At 37.3% G+C, this 19,360-nt stretch overlaps 1 protein-coding gene across 1 annotated transcript in view; it reads right to left on the bottom strand.

Moving 5' to 3' along the window:
• The window catches only part of PKHD1 (PKHD1 ciliary IPT domain containing fibrocystin/polyductin), a 463,584-nt gene that overhangs the window by 169,148 nt on the left and 275,076 nt on the right, over positions 1–19,360 (bottom strand). The window contains 1 exon segment of the mRNA XM_050789247.1: positions 4,065–4,202. Within this exon segment, the coding sequence (XP_050645204.1) occupies positions 4,065–4,202 (138 nt within the window).

Genomic DNA, 19,360 nt, shown 5'->3' on the forward strand with positions numbered 1-19,360 from the left:
AGGTGGATCACGAGGTCAGAAATTCGAGACCAGCCTGGCCAACATGGTGAAACCCTGTCTCTAATAAAAATACAAAAATTAGCTGAGCCAACATGGTGGCGGGCGGCTGTAATCCCAGCTACTTGGGAGGCTGAGGCAGGATAATTACTTAAAACTGGAAGGCAGAGGTTACAGTGAGCTGAGGTCGCGCCACTGCACTCCTGCCTGGGCAACAAGAGCAAAACTCCATCTCAAAAAAAAAAAAAAAGCAGGACCACCAGAAAATATAATTCTACAATGTTGGGACTTGGATCAAATGGTATCAGATAGCAGGCATACACTGGCAGCACTCTGTGCCAATGTCCAAATCTATTAAGTTTATTTACTAACTAGTCTTATTATCTGTTTCATGTTGGGATTTCTTTAGGGTGTGGTAAAATTGGACAGATGGGTTGAAAGTCTTCCTTCAGGCATAATACACATAGGATTGGGCAGATGGGCTCCAATAACCAACCTTTAGGCCTGGAACACATGGATGAAGCAAGGAGAAAAAGAATACAGCACTATCTAGTGAGGGGTAAAAAATAGAATTGGGAATGGAGAAATTTTTTAATGAGACCTGAAATATATAAAGTAAAACTGGAAAGTGGCACAGTGTCACTTACCTTCAAAGGTACAAATTTTTCAGGCAGCAAGCTACATATTATAGTAATAAGTGACCTTAGAAATCCAAATATAACTTACCGAAAAAAGAGATCAATCTTTGCAATAGAAGATATCAACTGGAAATAAGTTTTATAGTAACAAGAACAGGGTTCAATGTTATTTAATATTTCTCAATTAATTAATGAGGATTTTACACAATGTTAAACAAATGGGCAAATGATAGTAATCTGTGAGGAAAAGACCAGACCTCAAGAGAATATCTCCAGTGTAGAAAGATGAACTGAAATAATTAAATGAAGAGATGGGTAAACAGTATTGCCATTAGATTCCCTCAAAACCCAAGAGAAAACAAAATAAGCCCAACACAACTATACAATGTAGAGATACGTATTTGTGGCAGCACAAATAAAAAGAGCAGGAATCAGAGTCAACAATGTAGTTGGCAGGACTAACAGCATGACCTGGCTGGATAAAGAAGTCAGTTTAATATTTGGCTTTATTAACAGAAGAATCATATCTGTTCTGATAGCTGGAAGCTGTGCTGGAGAGCTTTTGTTGACACCTCCATTTCCAAGCTCTGTGCTTCTCCACCCTACCCAGTGCCCCAGGATGTGGCTGGCCTTTGTGTACTGCATCAAGTTCTCCTTTACTCTGACTTCCAGTCGGATGTGGCCAAATGGTAGCACAAGCAGAAGACAGGAGGGAAGCAAAAGAATGAGATAAGACTGTTTATTCCTGGAGTTCCTTCCTTGTACTGGGTGAATCCCAACCATACAAAGGCCATGCCTCTGGGGTGATCTGACAACCATCTCTAAACCTTTCTCTTTATCTCTGGGTTCCTGTAACATTCTTTCCTCAGTCCTTTATGGCAAGAGGTAGTAAGGATAAGTGGCTTTACTAGCCTTAGGGTATACCTCATCCCATTTGGATCTTTGTAAATCATTCCTTTATTTAAATCCCTTCAAACTGTCTAATGCTTATGACATATATTTTCTGTGGGCACCCTGGCTGATAAACATTTATTGAACACCTACCATATACCAAGAATTTCCTGTGAGCTGTTATGTTTAATATCTCTCTGAGGAAGGTTCTACTGTTATCCTACATACGTTGCAGATGAAGAAATGAAGGTGCCCAGAGGTTGACTTGCTGAAGGTCAAACAGCCAATAGGTGGCCAAGGTGGATTCGGTCCCTCCACCATCTGACTTAGAGCCCATTCTGTTAACTGCTATACTCGTTTCATTCTGTTCAGAATAGGCAGATCCCACCTAGGAATAGTTCTTTCTCCCTGGCTTTCAGAGGAATTAAACAAAACAAAGTTGTGTTTAGAGGCAATGCCAGCAAGAAAGAGGGAATCTCATAATAATCTATAGGAAATGGGGTGTACAAATTTGTAAAATTTTTCTGAAAAGCAATTTGGCAGCATGTATTAAAAACCTTTAAAAAATGTTCTTATCCTTAGGCCCATTAATTTCATGTTTAAAAGCCCATCCTAAGGAAACGAAGATATGAATAATGATTTAATTATTGAATGTTCATTGCAGAGTGAGTTACAAGGACAAAAATCTGAAATATCTTAGATGTTCAACAAGAGAAAAATGGCTAAATTATTATACATGCATGCATATCTATATATTCCCATATATTATATAACGTTGCAGAAATTCTTTATAGGATCAAAAAAAGTCAAAGTATATGCCCTACATTTTGAAATATATGCGTGTGTGTGTGTGTGTATGTGTAAGAAAATAAATGATTTTGAGATAAAACACCAAAATATTAATTGTGGTTATATTTGCACTTGGAAATATTTGCACTCGGAAACTTTGAGTGATCACTTCATTTCCACCATATAATTCTCTTTGTTTTCCTATATTTGCAGTTTTGTACCATACACTAAAAAAAAATACTTAAAACAGCAATAACTATGAACCATGGTTATACTGTATGACCTAAAACAGAAAAGATTCAAGAAGATGTGAATGAAGTGCTATAGAATTAAAAGGAGTATGATACTTGTCCTGAATGGCTCAAGAGGAAGAGCCTGAACCTATGGAAATTGGAGGAAGATAGACTTTAGCTTAATGGAACAAAAAGAATTCTAATAGGACTTTAAATAGTGGGAACAGGTTGCCTTGAAAGGTTTTGATTTTTTTGTCACTGGAAGTATTTAAGAAAAGGATTGACCATATTTTTTCAGAAATCTTTTTACAGTGACTTAACCTTTGTTCAGGTAATTAGATCTAGAATTTTCTCCCAACAGAGAATCTAAAATTTTCATACTACCTAACAACGATATCTAAATATTTCCTTACCACTAGAGATATATTTCTTTGGAATATGATATGATTTTTTTCTGGGAATTCTCTTTTAATCTTCTTCCTGGGGCAAAGTAGAATGCCTTACTAAAGTTCTAAAGTAGTTCCTTTGGAGACAGGGTACATGTCTTTTCAGCATTTATACCCATCGCTTACAACAGTTCTAAGTATAGAGTCTACCCATAACATTTCAGGTTTTTTTAATTAAGTAAGCCAAATCTGGTTAATACACTACCCCAGATCCATTCCATTCTGCCTGTCCTGGGGCCCCAGTAACATGATCCGCTTCCCAGCAAGAGGAGCCTCATCTCCTGGCACCTACTGATTCTCTGGTCCTTCCACTAGCTACCCAGGGAGCCATAAAAATAACAAAGTCAGAGAAGTTAATGGTGTGGAATGGGCCAGGTGAGATGCTTGCCTTCTCCTCACTACCTCCCCCATATTGTCCCAAGATATGGAGGTTCTAATAAGGCTTCTCTCAAGATATCCCACATAACCAAGCAAACCAAGCATGCTTCTTCAAGAAGCTATGACTACCTTGTATTTGCTTTCCCTCACTTTCCTCCTCACTTTTCTTTTTCCTTCATTCTCACGTCTTTGGGATTATTAGTCCCAGTAAAGTGCTAGCACATAGCTTTGCTTTCAAGTATATTTTCTCAGGAAATTGTTAAGACAGCAATTGAAATTTTATTGTGAGTTAGTTGATCAGATGATATCAAATCCATCCTATGATATCTTCTGAAAGAGTGAGTTAAAGGCATATTCTGACACAAAGAAAACCTACTGGAAGACTTGATCTGTAGCCTGGAGGAGGTAAAAAAAAAAAAAAAAAAAAAAAAAAAAAAAGCCCTGGAATGAGCAGCAGCAGGCGGACCAGAAACAGCCTGATAGTGCATGGGCATGAGAGAATGACCAATACAAGCCACCTGTGACCACGTGTAAAGCTTGCCAAAGAGTAACTTTACTAGTACACTCACTACTACCTTAACCCTCCCCAGACTCTGTTAAGCAACCTGCTTGATGATACCATTTGTTTCCCAGAGCCCCTTCTCACAGAGTATAATTCCCAATATGCTTGCAATCCTTGGGCCTTTACTCACCAACTTTCAGCTCCCCTCCTGCAATGACCATGCATGCCACACTCAGAACATTGCTTCTGTCCACAGGGAAGTCTAAGGTACCCATCACATACAGCCCTTTGAAGAATGGAAGATCTGTATCCACGAGGACAGTTCTGTCTGTGGAAGAAAAAGAAATTGCTCAGATATGTCACAAAAACAAGAATTACGTCTTTTATTCTAGGATTCTCCCAGCAGTTTGGGAGCTGCATACAGTGTTATCTAAACCAGAACAGGTATAGCAACTGGAAGAATGAATAGTCTGCCAAAGGCTAGGCCTTACTGAACAGGAAAATCAGTTCTGATTGATAAATGCTACCATTGCTTAACACACCACATTCATGGACAAAATGCACTACTTATACACCAAACAGCAGCCTTGAGTCTACTGCAGTGGAAACACACAGATCGAATGAGCTCCCTACCCTTTGTTCCTGTATCTTCACTTTTGGTTCTAGCTTCAGGGATATACAGAGCAGTAGACATGACATTGGCCTCTGAAGGCAGACTACTTGGATATGAATACCAATTCTGCTACTTACTAGCTGTCTAGGCAAATAACTTTATCGCTCTGTGCCTCAGTTTTCTCATCTGTGGAATGGGAATAATACTAAAAATAACTGTTTTGTTCATAGGACTTTTGTGAGGGTTAAATGAGTTAATAGATTGAAAATGCTTATACAATATTAGTAAGCTGTATCTAATTCCCTAAGTCCCATTGTGTAAGGCAAAGTACATGGTGCATGCTTAATAAATACTTGATGTTATTATTTTTACTGTTGTCCCTTAGCTTGCCAGGCTTATAGAGCTTACTGGAAAATTTAAAATTATTATGTTTTATTTCCCCTTTCATAAAAGCAGTCTTCATATAACTTCAGAAGAAATAATCATAGCTTTTGCCTGAGATTTACTATAGAGTAATATACAAATACAACACTTTCATTTAAAACAGTATTTCATGTATGCCAAAGTGTTGTGTTACTTTTTGAAATTTAGCAGTAATTCAACACTAATTAGTGACATAAAATAAAGATTTTTGCTTAAATTTCTAGTGCCATAATCACCAACACATGTAAAGATTTATAAGGAATTATTTTGTTAATATAATCTCATCTCTCATTCTAGGAAACAGTGCACTTGCCCTTCTTAAGGATATGCCCAAGCAAATTAACTTATCATGAGTTGTCTTTCCTAGCCCCTCCCTGCTTCCTGCATTATAAGAATGGCCATGCCCTCCTGTGGCAGAGACTATAGAGTTGTAAACCAACCATTTCTCTTGTTTTCCTAAGTTCACAGACTACGGTTTCCACCTCCTTTGCAGGTAGATGAAGTCATGTGACTGAGTTGTAGCCAATAAAATGTGGGAAGAATTAAAGTATGACATCTCTAGGCCTGGTCCATTAATTCTGTATGCCTTTTCCCTCCCCTGTTCTCTCAGTTAGATGTAGAGCAGTGGTTCTCAAAGTATGGTCCTATCCCATCAGGATGCAAAGCAAGCATTAGTTCTGCTAGCAAGATATTCTCTCTCCTCACTGGCTCCACCACTCTCCCTAGGGAAACAACCTCTCCCTTTTACACTTCAGTGACACACTGTACATGCATCTATCAGAGTACCGAGACACATTATTCAAATTATATACATACACTATTGTATGTGAGGAAGTAACTGTCACTGGGCTGGTCCTCAGTGTGATTATGACTTCCTCTCCCACTCTGACTTCCTTAAGTGAAGAGATCATTCTTTTTTCTTTTTAAATTCCTAGTGTTTTTGCAATGCTGAAGATAAAGACACTAAATAAATGTCGTCCAGATCTGTTGAGTTTAATCCCCTACATACCTTAAATTCAAGAGCTCATTGGTGACTGGTACAAAATGAATGATCAAGCTAAACAGATAAAAATAAATATATATCTTACTCTCATCTCTGGCACTTTTCAAAATATTCAAATAAAAGAGTGAAGTACCTAGAGAATGTTCTAGGTTTAGCATACATTTTATGGGTTCATAACTTTAAGAATTATTTGAAGCAAAACTTGTAAAAAACAAGAGGGCTTTGCCTCTAATTTATTTACTTATTTATTTAATTTTCATCTTTCATTTTAAATTCAGGGATACATGAGCAGGATGTGCAGGTTTGTTAACACAGGTAAACTTGTGCCAGGGTGACCTGCTGCACAGATCATGCCATCACTCAGGTATTAAGCCCAGAACCAATTAGCTATTCTTCTGATCCTCTTCCTCCTCCCACCCCCTGCCCTCTGACAGGCCCCAGTGTGTGCTGTTCCCTGCCTTGTGTCCATGTGTTCTCATCACTTAGCTCCCACTTACAAGCAAGAACATGTGGTATTTGGTTTTCTGTTCCTGTGTTAGGTTACTAAGGATAATGGCCTCCAGCTCCATCCATATCCCTGCAAAGGACATTATCTCATTCCTTTGTATGGCTGCATAGTATTCCATTATATCCATGTACCACATTTTCTGTATCCAGTCTACCATTGATGGGCATTTAAGTTGATTCCATGTCTTTGCTATTGTGAATAGTGCTGCAATGAACATATGTGTGTATGTGTCTTTAAAACAGAATGGTTTCTATTCCTTTGGGTATATACCCAGTAATGGGATGCTGGGTCGAATGGTATTTCTGCCTCTGAGTCTTTGAGGAATCGCCACACTATCTTCCACAATGATTGAACTAATTTACACTCCCACCAACAGTATAAAAGCATTCCTTTTGCTCTACAACCTTACCAGCATCTGTTTTTTGATTTTTTAATAATAGCCATTCTGACTGGTATGAGATGATATCTCATTATGGTTTTGATTTGCATTTCTCTAATGATCAATGATGTTAAGCTTTTTTTCATATGTCTGTTGGCTGCATGTATGTCTTCTTTTGAGAGGTATCTGTTCATGTTCTTTGCCCACTTTTTAATGGGGTTGTTTTTTTCTTGTAAATTTAAGATCCTTATAGATGTTGGATATTAGACATTTGTCAGATGCATAGATTGCAAAATTTTTCTCTCATTCTGTAGCTTGATTACCCTGATGATAGTTTCTTTTGCTGTGCAGAAGCTCTTTAGTTTAATTATATCCCATTTGTCAATTTTTGCTTTTGTTGCAATTGCTTTTGGCATCTTATCATGTTATCTTCGCCTGTGCCTATGTCCTGAATGGTATTGCCTAGGTTTTCTTCCAGGGTTTTTATAGTTGTGGGCTTTACATTTAAGTCTTTATTCCATCTTGAGTTGATTTTTGTATATAGTTTAAGAAAGGGGCCTAGTTTCCATTTTTTTGCATATGACTAGCCAATTCTCCCAGCATCATTTATTAAACAGGAAATTCTTTCCCCACTACTTGTTTTCTGAGGTTTGTCAAAGATGAGATGGTTGTAGGCATGCAGTCTTGTTTCTGCCTTCTTTTTCTGTTCCATTGGTCTATGTGTCTGTTTTGTACCAGTACCATGCTGTTTTGTTATGCTATTTGGTTACTGTAGCCCTGCAGTGTAGTTTAAAGTTGGGTCATGTGATGCCTCTAGCTTTTCTCTTTTTGCTTAGGATTGCCTTGGCTATTCGGACTTTTGTTTGGTTTTATATGAATTTTGAAATAGTTTTTACTAATTCTGTGAAAAATCTTAATGGTAGTTTAAGGGGACTAGCAATGAATCTATAAATTGCTTTAGACAGTATGGCCATCTTCATGATATTGATTCTTCCTATCTATGAGCATGGAATATTTTTTCATTTATTTGTGTCATCTCTGATTTCTTTGAGCAGTGGTTTGTAGTTCTCCTTGAAGAGGTCCTTCACTTTCCTTGTTAGTTGTATTCACAGATATTTTATTCTTCTTGTGGCAGTTGTGAATGGGAGTTCATTTGTGGTTTGGCTCTTGGCATGTCTATAGTTACTGTATAGAAATGCTAGTGATTTTTGCACATTGATTTTGTATCCTGAGACTTTGCTGAAGTTGCTTATCAGTTTAAGAAGCTTTTGGGCTGAGACAATAGGGTTTTCAAGCTATAGGATCATGTCATCTGCAAACAAAGATATTTTGACTTCCTCTCCTCCTATTTAAATATGCTTTATTTCCATCTCTTGCCTAATTGACCTGGCCAGAACTTCCAATACTACCTTGAATAGGAGTGGTGAGAGAGAGCATCCTTGTCTTGTGACAGTTTTCAAGGGGAGTGCCTCTGGCTTTTGCCTATTCAGTAGAATATTGGCTATAAGTTTTTCACATATGCCTTTTATTATTTTGAGGTATATTTCCTCAATACTTAATTTATTGAGAGTTTTTAATTTGAATGTATGTTGAATTTATCAAAGGGCTTTTCTGCATCTATTGAGATAATCATGTGGTTTTGGTCTTTAGTTCTGTTTGTGTAACGAATCACATTTACTGATTTGCATATATTAAACCAACCTTGCATTCCAGGCACGAAGCCTACTTGATCGTGCTGGATAAGCTTTTTGATGTGCTGCTGGATTCAGTTTGCCAGCATTTTGTTGAGAATTTTTGCATTGTTGTTCATCAATAATATTGGCCTGAATTTTTCTTTTTGTCATATCTCTGCCAGGTTTTGGTATCAGGATGATGCTGACCTCATGGAATGAGATAGGAAGGAGTCCTTCCTTTTTAATTCTTTGGAATAGTTTCAGTAGAAATAGTACCAGCTCTTCCTCATAACTCTAGTAGAATTCAACTGTGAATCCACCTGGTCCTGGGATTTCTTTGGTTGATAGGCTATTTATTACTGCCTCATTTTCAGAATTCATTATTAATCTATTCAGGGATTCAATTTCTTCCTGGTTCAGTCTTGGGAGGGTGCATGTGTCCAGGAATTTATCCATTTCTTCTAAATTTTCTGCTTTATGTGCAAGAGGTGTTTATAATATTCCCTGAGGGTTGTTTGTGTTTCTCTGGGGTCAGTGGTAATATCCCCCTTGTTGTTTCTGATTGTGTTTATTTCAATCTTCTCTCTTTTCTTCTTTATTAATCTAGCCAGCAGTCTATTTCATTAGTTTAAAAAAAAAAAAAGAAAGAAAAAAAACAGCTCCTAGATTGTTGATTTTTTGAAGGGTTTTCATGTCTCTATGTCCTTCAGTTCAGTTCAGATCTTGGTTATTTCTTGTCTTCTGCTAGCTTTGACATTTATTTGCTCTAGGTTCTCTAGTTCTTTTAGTTGTAATGTTAGATTGTTAACTTGAGATCTTTCTCGCTTTTAGATGTGGGCATTTAGTGCTATAAATTTCCCTCTTCATGCTGCTTTAGCTATGTCCCAGATATTCTGGTACAGTATATCTTCATTCTCATGAGTTTCAAATAACTCTTTGATTTCCACCTTCATTTCACTATTTACTCAAGGGTCGTTCAGGAGAAGGAGAAGGTTGTTCATTTCCATGGTGTTGTGTGGTTTTGAAGAGACCTTTTTTTTTTTTTTTGAGACAGAGTCTCATTATTCTGTTGCCCAGGCTGGAGTGCAGTGGTGTGATATCAGCTCACTGCAACCTCTGCCTCCTGGATTCAAGTGATTCCCTTGCCTCAGCCTCCTGAGTAGCTGGGATTACAGGCGTCTTCCACCATACCTGGATAATTTTTGTATTTTTAGTAGAGACAGGGTTTCAGCATGTTGCCCAGGCTGGTCTTGAACTCCTGACCTCAGGCAATCCACCCACCTCAGCCTCCCAAAGTGTTGGGATGACAGTCATGAGCCACCACACCTGGCCTTGAATAGATTTCTTAATCTTACATTCTAATTTGATTGTGCTGTGGTCTGAGAGACTGTTATTATTTCAGTTCTTCTGCATTTGCTGAGAGTGATTTACTTCCAATTATATGATCAATTTTAAAGTAAGTGCTATGTGGTAATGAGAAGAATGTATATTCCTTTGTTTTGGGGTGGAGAGGTCTGTAGATATCTATCAGGTCCACTTTATCCAGAGTTGAGTTCTGGTCCTGAGTATCTTTTTTAATGTTCTAAATTATCTGTCTAAGATTGTCAGTGGGGTGTTAAAGTCTCACGCTATTATTGTGTGGGAGTCTAAGTCTCTTAGAAGGTCTCTAAGAACTTGCTCTATGAATCTGAGTGCTACAGTATTGGGTGCATATATATTTAGGATAGTTAGCTCTTCTTGTTGAATTGAACCCTTTACCATTATGTACTGCCCTTGTCTTTTTTCATTTTTGTTGGTTTAAGTACATTTTGTCAGAAACTAGGATTGCAACCCCTGCTTTTTTTCTGTTTTCCATTTGCTTGGTAAATTTTTCTTCTTTCCTTTATTTTGAACCTATGTGTGTCTTTGTATGTGAGATAGGACTCTTGAAGACAGCACACTGATGGGTCTTGGTTCTTTATCCAGCTTTAAAAGACTCTGTGTTTTTTAATTGGGACATTTAGCCCATTTATATTTAATGCTAGTATTGATATTGTGTGTATTTGATCCTGTCATTATGATGCTAGCTAGTTATTTTGCAGACTTGTTTACGTGATTGCTCCATAATGTCACTGGTCTATGTATTTCAGTTTTTGTAGTGACTGGTAATAGTTTTTCATTTTCATATTTAGTGTTTCCTTCAGTTCTTGTAAGGCAGATCTGGTGGTACTAAATTCCCTCAGCATTTGCTTATCTGAAAAGGATCTGATTTCTCTTTTGATTATGAAGCTTAGTTTGTCCAGATAAGAAATTCTAGGTTGGGGGCCAGGTGCGATGGCTCATGCCTGTAATTCCAGCACTTTGGGAGGCCAAGGCAAGTGGATCACTTGAGGCTAGAAGTTCAAGACCAGCCTGGCCAACATGGCAAAATCCTGTCTCTACTAAAAATACAAGAATTAGCCAGGCATGGTGATGCATACCTGAAATCCCAGCTACTTGGGAGGCTGAGGTACAAGAATTGCTTGAACCTGGAAGATAGAGGTTGCAGTGAACTGAGATCACACCACTGCACTCCAGCCTGGGTGACAGAGCAAGACTCCATCTCAAAAATAAAATAGAAAGAAAGAAAAAGAAATTCTGTGTTGGAATGTCTTTTCTTTAAGAATGTTGAATATTTGCCCCCAATCTCTTCTGGCTTACAGTGTTTCCATTAAGAGGTCTGTGGTTTGTCTGATGGGCTTCCCTTTGTAGGTCACCTGGCCTTTCTCTGGCTGCCTTTAATATTTTTGCTTTCATTTTGACCTTGGAGAATTTGATGATTATGTGTCTAGGGAATGATCTTCTCATACAGTATCTTACTGGGGTTCTCTGCATTTCCTGAATTTCAATGTTGGCTTGCCTAGCTAGGTTGGGGAAGTTTTCCTGGATGATATCCTAAAATATATTTTCCAAATTGGTTCCATTCTCCCTGTCTCAAAGCAAGAGTTTTAAACAAATTGATTTTTATCTGTTCCAACCTATAGCACATTCAACCAATATTCAGCTATTAAACCTGATTGTACAAAACGATAAAATTTGTTGAACTAATGCTAACTCTCATCCACAGAGTACTCACACATACACATAAAAGTATGATAGTGGTGCTTTTAGATGTATTTATCAGCTAAAATATGATAAGTACATGAAGTTTAAATTATACCCCTTTTAGAAAAAATGGTTCCTTTTAATTGCCCTACCAACTCCAAATGTACCAACAAATTTCCCACAAATCACAAAGACTATTATAACCACTTGAGAACAGGAATGCAGCTGATGTTCTCACTTTTATTTTCTCAGGACCTAGAAGAATAATATTTATCTCATAATAGATGATCCAAAATAACACCACACACACACACATGCATAAGTAAACATGTGTGTGCACACGCATAAATTCCAATAGCTATCAGAGGAAAAGTATAGAATGAAGATAAGAAGAGAAACATTAGTCTTATTTCTTTTGGTGCCACACTTTTCACTTTGAAATTCCCTGGATTCACCTCCCCACTTTTTCTTATTTATTCCTTTTCTTTCCTATAATGTGACAAATCTTGATGGGTGTTAGGAATTTAAAGATGAGCGAGTCATGTTTCCCACCATCAGATGAAGACAGGTATATATACGAATAAATAATGTGATATACTTGAAATGATGACATACTTTTTAATTATATGGGGGTTAACTCTGTTTTTATTCCCAGATGCTTCAAACTAGAGTCTACCAATGTGTCTCTTATAAGAAAATTCTGCTAAAATAAAATAAGCACATAGCATACAGAGATTTTCATAAAGGAATTCTCCTTGTATCACAATAATAAAGATTTCAGATAGTTACATGAGCAAAAGAATTCACCCTAATGTAGCCTCCAGAGCAGATCAGCTGCAAGTCTAAATTGATCAGTTCTCAGCTACAATGATACTTGCAGAGGATTTCTCTTTTTTCCAGGAGTCAAAAGCTGGCATCTATGTGCCACATTTTCTAGAAGTAACATCCTTTCCATAAAATTACTCAAGATATTTCAGAGCAATCACTCAGAAATAGTTATGTATACAACTCACATAATAATATACGGGATGGACCACCTCTAATTTAAGTGTGTTCCAGTGCTTTCCACCCCGTCCTGCCTTGGCTACAGATATTCCACCCTATTCTGTCAGTGACCAATCTATCCTACTTGAGAGAATGAGCACTGGCATATGGAGGGAACCATCTGGAATTTCTGTTGCTCAATGGGTGGCTGATGGGGGAGCTGATCTGGAAAGAGGCTCCAAAAAGAATTAATGAGTTCCAGATGTAATTAAAGACTGCTTTTCCCCCCAAAGGGGCTCAGGACTAGCCATGGGGTGGTGCCTCTTGGTTCCGAATTACACCCTTTAACCACTTGTTCATCCATCAAGCACTAAACACCACCATCTTTATCCTTTTGCGTTTTGCCAAGCAGTGTTTTGGCTTTTTGGTCTTTTTTTTTTTCCTGAAAGTGTTCTATTTTTACAATTAGAACACTAAAGCTTTAAAAATAATATCTGGAAAGTTAACAATAAGGAGAAACCCCTGAATTTTTCCATGCACCAAATGCAACAACAACAAAAAAAAAAGACTCGGAGTTTTATTAGAAATGCATTAAGTAGCCTCAAGACCAGAAAACCTGAGCCAGACTGAAAGACAGATGTCTCTGAAAGAGGGGTGGGGCTTCTTTTGTATCAAGAACAATTTGACTACCACAGTTACAAAGCATTCCATATAAGTTCAACACTAGATTTAAACTCACTTTTTTTCCCAGCAAAGTTAGGGAATCAAGGTCACTATTGTGTAGCATTCCAAGGGTCTGACACTTGTCTAAATCCTGTAGAAATGAGATCAAGGGCAAAGGGCACAGATCCTGGGAATAATGATGGGGTCACATGAACAGGCATAATTTAGGGCAGGCAGACCCACTGCTTGTATGGTATTCACTGTATCAGGCCCCATAACTTAGGTGGTGAAGACAGTTTCCACTACAACCCTGCTATTGTCAGGAAAGCAGCCTATACTGACTTTGGACACAGCTCAGACTTCTGAGGGAGAGCAATGGCATGCCAGGCAGAGCAGGACATACAAGGACTATTTGTGGGCTTGTTATTTTCCTGTACCTTCCGTAATTAATGGGGTTTTTTTCTACACTCAGCCTTGGCCCCTATATTTTCTATTAAATATGTGAACCAAAGGAAAAGTAAATTTTAAAGCCATTTGAATCACTACTAAATGATCTAATCTTCCCTTGTAGAAAGAAAATATTTTTAGCTCCAAAGTGACTACTTTAAATATACATTTTACACAATGATTGGTGATATTTTCTTTCTTTTGTGGTCTTGTTTAACTTTGGAGGCATCTAACAATTTATCTAAATAGTCTATCATAATTTATAAAGATGAATCATACATCCAAGGAAAGTATTCCTAAAATAGAATGGAAACTCTTATGCATAAATACTTCATAGAGATGAAAGATGAATATGATTGAAAATTAGTGTCAAGTAGACTAATTTACTGAGATGATGGTATTCAGTTCTCTGGAGTTCATTCTCTTATAGAAAAAGCTGAACAGAGATGTGCTAGAAGATAAGGATGCAGTCTTTCTATAACTAAACTCTTTCCAAAGAGTTGCTAGCTTTATAGTCTGCCTTTTTCATCAAATCCACACAGGTGGTTTCTTTATTCTACTCTGCCTATCATTTTTTTTCAAACTGGTCTTAAAAATAGGCAGAAGCAGCAGTTTCAAAGTGCCCAGAGGCACACGATTCAAGACTAAAAGCCAGTTTCCTAACACCTTGAAGAAAAACCATCTGCTGACCTGATTATGTGTGTGTGTGTGTGTGTGTGCGCGCGCGTGCGTGTGTGTGTGTGTGTGTGTGAGAGAGAGAGAGAGAGAGAGAGGAGGATGGGAGGGGAGGAAAGAAAAATAGCTCTTCTTACTCTCACTTCATGAGAAGAGTCCCATTTAAACTTTGGACAATAAATCCCCATCCCACTCCCCACATTCTTTCTGTGTCTTTTTCAATCACACACAGACATGCATAATTCCCATAGTAGAATAAACATTTTAAATTGTGATATTTTAATTGATCAATAAAATGTTTAACATACAATGTTTATTTCTTCCTCTAGTCTATACCATCTGTTCTTCAAAAATATTTTGAATCTGTTTAATAGGAAGGTTTTTAAGTAAAATTACCAACTGTATCAGATCAGTCCTCTGCATCCCAAATTCTGAAAGGAAAATACCAGAAGGTGCTGCTGTTTTCATAAAAATAGAAAAGATTCTGTGCCTTCTCTCATCCCAGGCTTTATTATTATTGTTTTAAATCTAGAGACAGTGCTGTTGTTCTCTTCATTAGACTTCAAAGAAATCAGAGTGGTTGACATGGCATTGCTATTTAAACCAAGGTCCATAGTTGTCACCTTGCTCAGATGGCTCAAGGCAAAAACAACAACAACGACAATCAAACAAACAAAAAACCTAGACCTTGCAATCCCCAGAAGACCTAAAAAGGAACAATATGCATTTTGATAAACTTTAGTTCTGATGTTAAACTACAGTTTGGCTTTATTCACGTAACTCTATTACCTCCATACATTGTTAATGAATTCCAACTAACACGAGGTTTGGGGATAAAATCCCTCTCCAATCCTGTAGCGAATAATGCTTAATATGTGAAGAGGCATAAACTGGCAACTCTCAGGTGATCCAATTATTAAATTTTTACATGTTACAGTTGGTTTGAAAGCCAAACTAAGCACTTATTTTCCTATGTGGGTTTTTGTTTTGATTTGTTTCCTTAAGAAGAATAATATGATCAATTTTTAGTAAATAAATATATTTTTTACTTTTACCCTGAATAGAAAAATATGAATATCTATGAAATAAGTGATTCATTCCTGAATGGTGCTGTTTAGGCAAAGGTCCAGATATCAAATACGTTTATTTCTCCCCATCAGGTCTTTTTTGAAAAATAAATCTTCTCTTTTTGTCTCTGCTTGACACTAGACAGGTCAATATATCCACAAAACTATGAGATTCTTTAATTTTTCTCAGTGTTATTGGCTTCTTTTCTTAAGTTCTCAATTGTTTCTTCTGCAGGAAAAAAAACCCAAAAGATTATTAAAATCTTAAAAATAAGATGCTTGTATCCTTTTTGTTTTTTAAACATACATATATCAATTATAATTGATGTTTAAGAGAGAGTTTAAAATATAGTATCTGACTAAAAAATATTTAGTAAATAATCTATACTTTCTATTTTAATATCTTGTACCAAAATTTATATTTTCTGAACAAACCAATCTATGTGTTGTGCTCCTAAATTAATAAAGTGCTTATAGTTTATAAAGCACAAAATAACTTCTGTAGAAGTTGTTGTTGTTTTCAACATTTTTATATTTTCCATATTTTTTGGAAAGTCCCAAAAAATTAAGTCCCTTAAAAGTCTTCTTGTAAATTCCAGTGAATTACATGTGTTCAAAGCAAGGAGTTCTTGCTTGGGGTTTCCAAAATATGTTATTTTCCACTTGAATTCAAATATTGTCCCAGAAATCATGAAGGTTCCTAGAATGTTTATTGATAATTCTAAGTATTCTAACAATAATGTCTGGATTCTACAGCCTCTATCAAAAGTCCCAATACTCTAAAATATCTTTGTATGGTAAACATACTGAAATCCTTGTCCTTAGAGTTAATTCCTCTTTTTAATCCAAGGTGACTAGAAGACCCCAGGAGAAAAATAATATATAAAGAAAAGCTATTCTCACTGACCTATACATTTGTTCATCCATCCATTCATTCGCTTAGCAAATACTACCAAGTGCTTTGTCAGACACTGTGATATATGCCAAAGAAACAAACATAAATAAAACAAGTCTCCCACTTCACATAGAGAAGAAATTTTTTTTTTTTTTTTTTTCTGAGACAGAGTTTCACTCTTGTCACCCAGGCTGGAGTGCAATGGTGCGATCTTGGCTCACTGTAATCTCCGCCACCTGGGTTCAAGCAATTCTCCTGCCTCAGCTTCCCTAGTAGCTGGGATTACAGGTGCCCACCATCACGCCTGGCTAAATTTTTGTATTATTAGTAGAGATGGGGTTTCACCATGTTGGCCAGACTGGTCTCAAACTCCTGACCTCAGGTGATCTGCCAGCCTCGGCCTCCCAAAGTGCTGGGATTACAGGTGTGAGCTATGGGGTAATGAAATTGATGGGATGAGTTTTGCAAGAAGAAAGAAGTAAGATCTGAAGTCCTTTTAGTATTTGCTTCTGATACCCACCAAAATGATCATGGCAAAGCCCAGGCAACATTTCAAACTAAAAAAGACTATGTCTGTTTCTTCTTTCTTTCTAGCGCCCATCCATCTCTGATAAACTACGGTCCTCATTTGCTCCTAACTACCAAATGGCCAGAATCCCACTGATGCACACCCACCAACAGCCCACACATATGAAAGGTCTCAGTAGTTCTACAGTTCCAGTAATTTCTCAGTTGTGTCCCAAGTCCCTCCAGGCTTAACTCACTTATACATGACTAACTAGAGAAATAATACTTCATGGGGGTAACAGGAGAAATTAAGCAAAATTCCACATAAAAAAGTATTACAGTGCCTGGCACATAAAAGGCACTCAATTATCAGCTATCGCTTCCATATGCCCAACATGTAGCTTGGAGTATTTGCTCTATACCTGTCACTTCACTATTGTGTGAACCAAAGAAACACAGTTCCTGGCCTCATGAAATCACAAATTTTGTGGAGGAAATAAGACATTGATACACAATTGCAAAATTTACTGCATAGGCACAAACTCTGCAAATTGGTAAGAAGAAAAACACATAATACTATGAGAGTAACAGCGAGGGATCAAGGATGAAACAGCTGAGACCTAAAAAGCGAGGAGCAGTTAACTAGGTGTAGAGTTGCTCCAGAGAAAGGAGGCAGGAGAGATGAAAAGTCAGAAGTGGGAAAGAGCTCCATACATACAAAAGACTGAAAGGTGAGAAACGCAAATCAAAAATCACAATGAGATACCATCTCACACCAGTCAGAATGGCTATTATTAAAAAGTTAGAAAATAATAGATGCTGGTGAGGCTGTGAAGAAAAGGGACTGCTTATACACTGTTGGTGGGAATCCAAATTTGTTCAGCCACTGTGGAAAAAAAGTTTGGTGATTTCTCAAAGAACTTGAAATAGAACTACCATTAAAACCAGCAGTCACATTACTGAGTATATATCCAAAGGAAAATAAATCATTCTACCAAAAAGACACGTGCACTTGTAGGTTTATCACAGCACTGTTCTCAGTAGCAAAGACCTGGAATCAACCTACCTGCCCATCAATGGTGGATTGGATAAAGAAATTGTGGTACATATACACCATGGAACACTATGCAGCCATAAAAAAGAATAAAATCATGTTCTTTGCAGCAACATGGGTGCTGCTGGAGGCCATTATCTTAAACAAATTAACACAGGAACAGAAAATCAAATACTACATGTTCTCACTTATAAGCGGAAGCAAGCATTGGGTACACATGGACATAGAGATGAAAACAACAGACACTGGAGACTGCTAGACAGGGAAAGAAGAGACGAAAGGCTGAAAAGCTACCTATTGGGTGCTATGCTAACTATCTGGGTGAAAGAAAGGATTCATTCATATCCCAAACTTCAGCGTCATGTAATACTTACATGTAACCAACCTGCACATGTACCATCTCAATCTAAATGAAAAGTTGAAATTATATTTTTTTAAAAAGACTGAAAAGCAACAAGAATGCCCACACTGCTGCATCTGGAGGACAGAGGTAAGAAGCAGGGCTGGAAAAGTGGGCAAGAGAGCGGATCAGGAAGGACTTTGGAGGCTATGTAAAAACCATAAGATTTTCATCTTGAGAATGAAAGTAAGCCACTAAGGGGAAATTAAAGAGGGAAATTACACAGCCAACTCATATTTTTAAGAGTGCTCTGTATAAGGTGTAAGGAAGGGATCCAGTTTCAGCTTTCTACATATGGCTATCCAGTTTTCCCAGCATCATTTATTAAATAGGGAATGCTCTCCCAGTTTCTTGTTTTTGTCAGGTTTGTCTAAGATAAGATGGTTGTAGATGTGTGGTAATTCAAGATGGATTAAAGACTTAAATGTTAGACCTAAAACCATAAAAACCCTAGAAGAAAACCTATGCAATACCATTCAGGACATAGGCATGGGCAAGCACTTCACGTCCAAAACACCAAAAGTAATAGCAACAAAAGACAAAACTGACAAATGGGATCTAATTAAACTACAGAGCTTCTGCATAGCAAAAGAAACTAACATCAGAGTGAACAGGCAACCTACAGAATGGGAGAAAATTTTTACAATCTACTCATCTGACAAAGGGCTAATATCCAGAATCTACAAAGAACTCAAACAAACTTACAAGAAAAAAACAACCCCATCAAAAAGTGGGTGAAGGATATGAATAGACACTTCTCAAAAGAAGACATTTATGCAGCCAAAAGACAGATGAAAAAAAGCTCATCATCACTGGTCATCAGAGAAATGCAAATCAAAATCACAATGAGATACCATCTCACACCAGTTAGAAAGGCAGTCATTAAAAAGTCAAGAAACAACAGGTGCTGGAGAGGATGTGGAGAAATAGGAACACTTTTACACTGTTGGTGGGACTATAAACTAGTTCAACCATTGTGGAAGACAGTGTGGCGATTCCTCAAGAATCTAGAACTAGAAATACCATTTGACCCAGCCATCCCATTACTGGGTATATACCCAAAGGATTGTAAATCATGCTGCTATAAAGACACATGCACAGGTGTGTTTATTGCGGCACTATTCACAATAGC

The sequence above is a fragment of the Macaca thibetana genome, chromosome 4 (genome assembly GCF_024542745.1).
Source record: "Macaca thibetana thibetana isolate TM-01 chromosome 4, ASM2454274v1, whole genome shotgun sequence".
Taxonomy (NCBI): Eukaryota; Metazoa; Chordata; class Mammalia; order Primates; family Cercopithecidae; genus Macaca; species Macaca thibetana.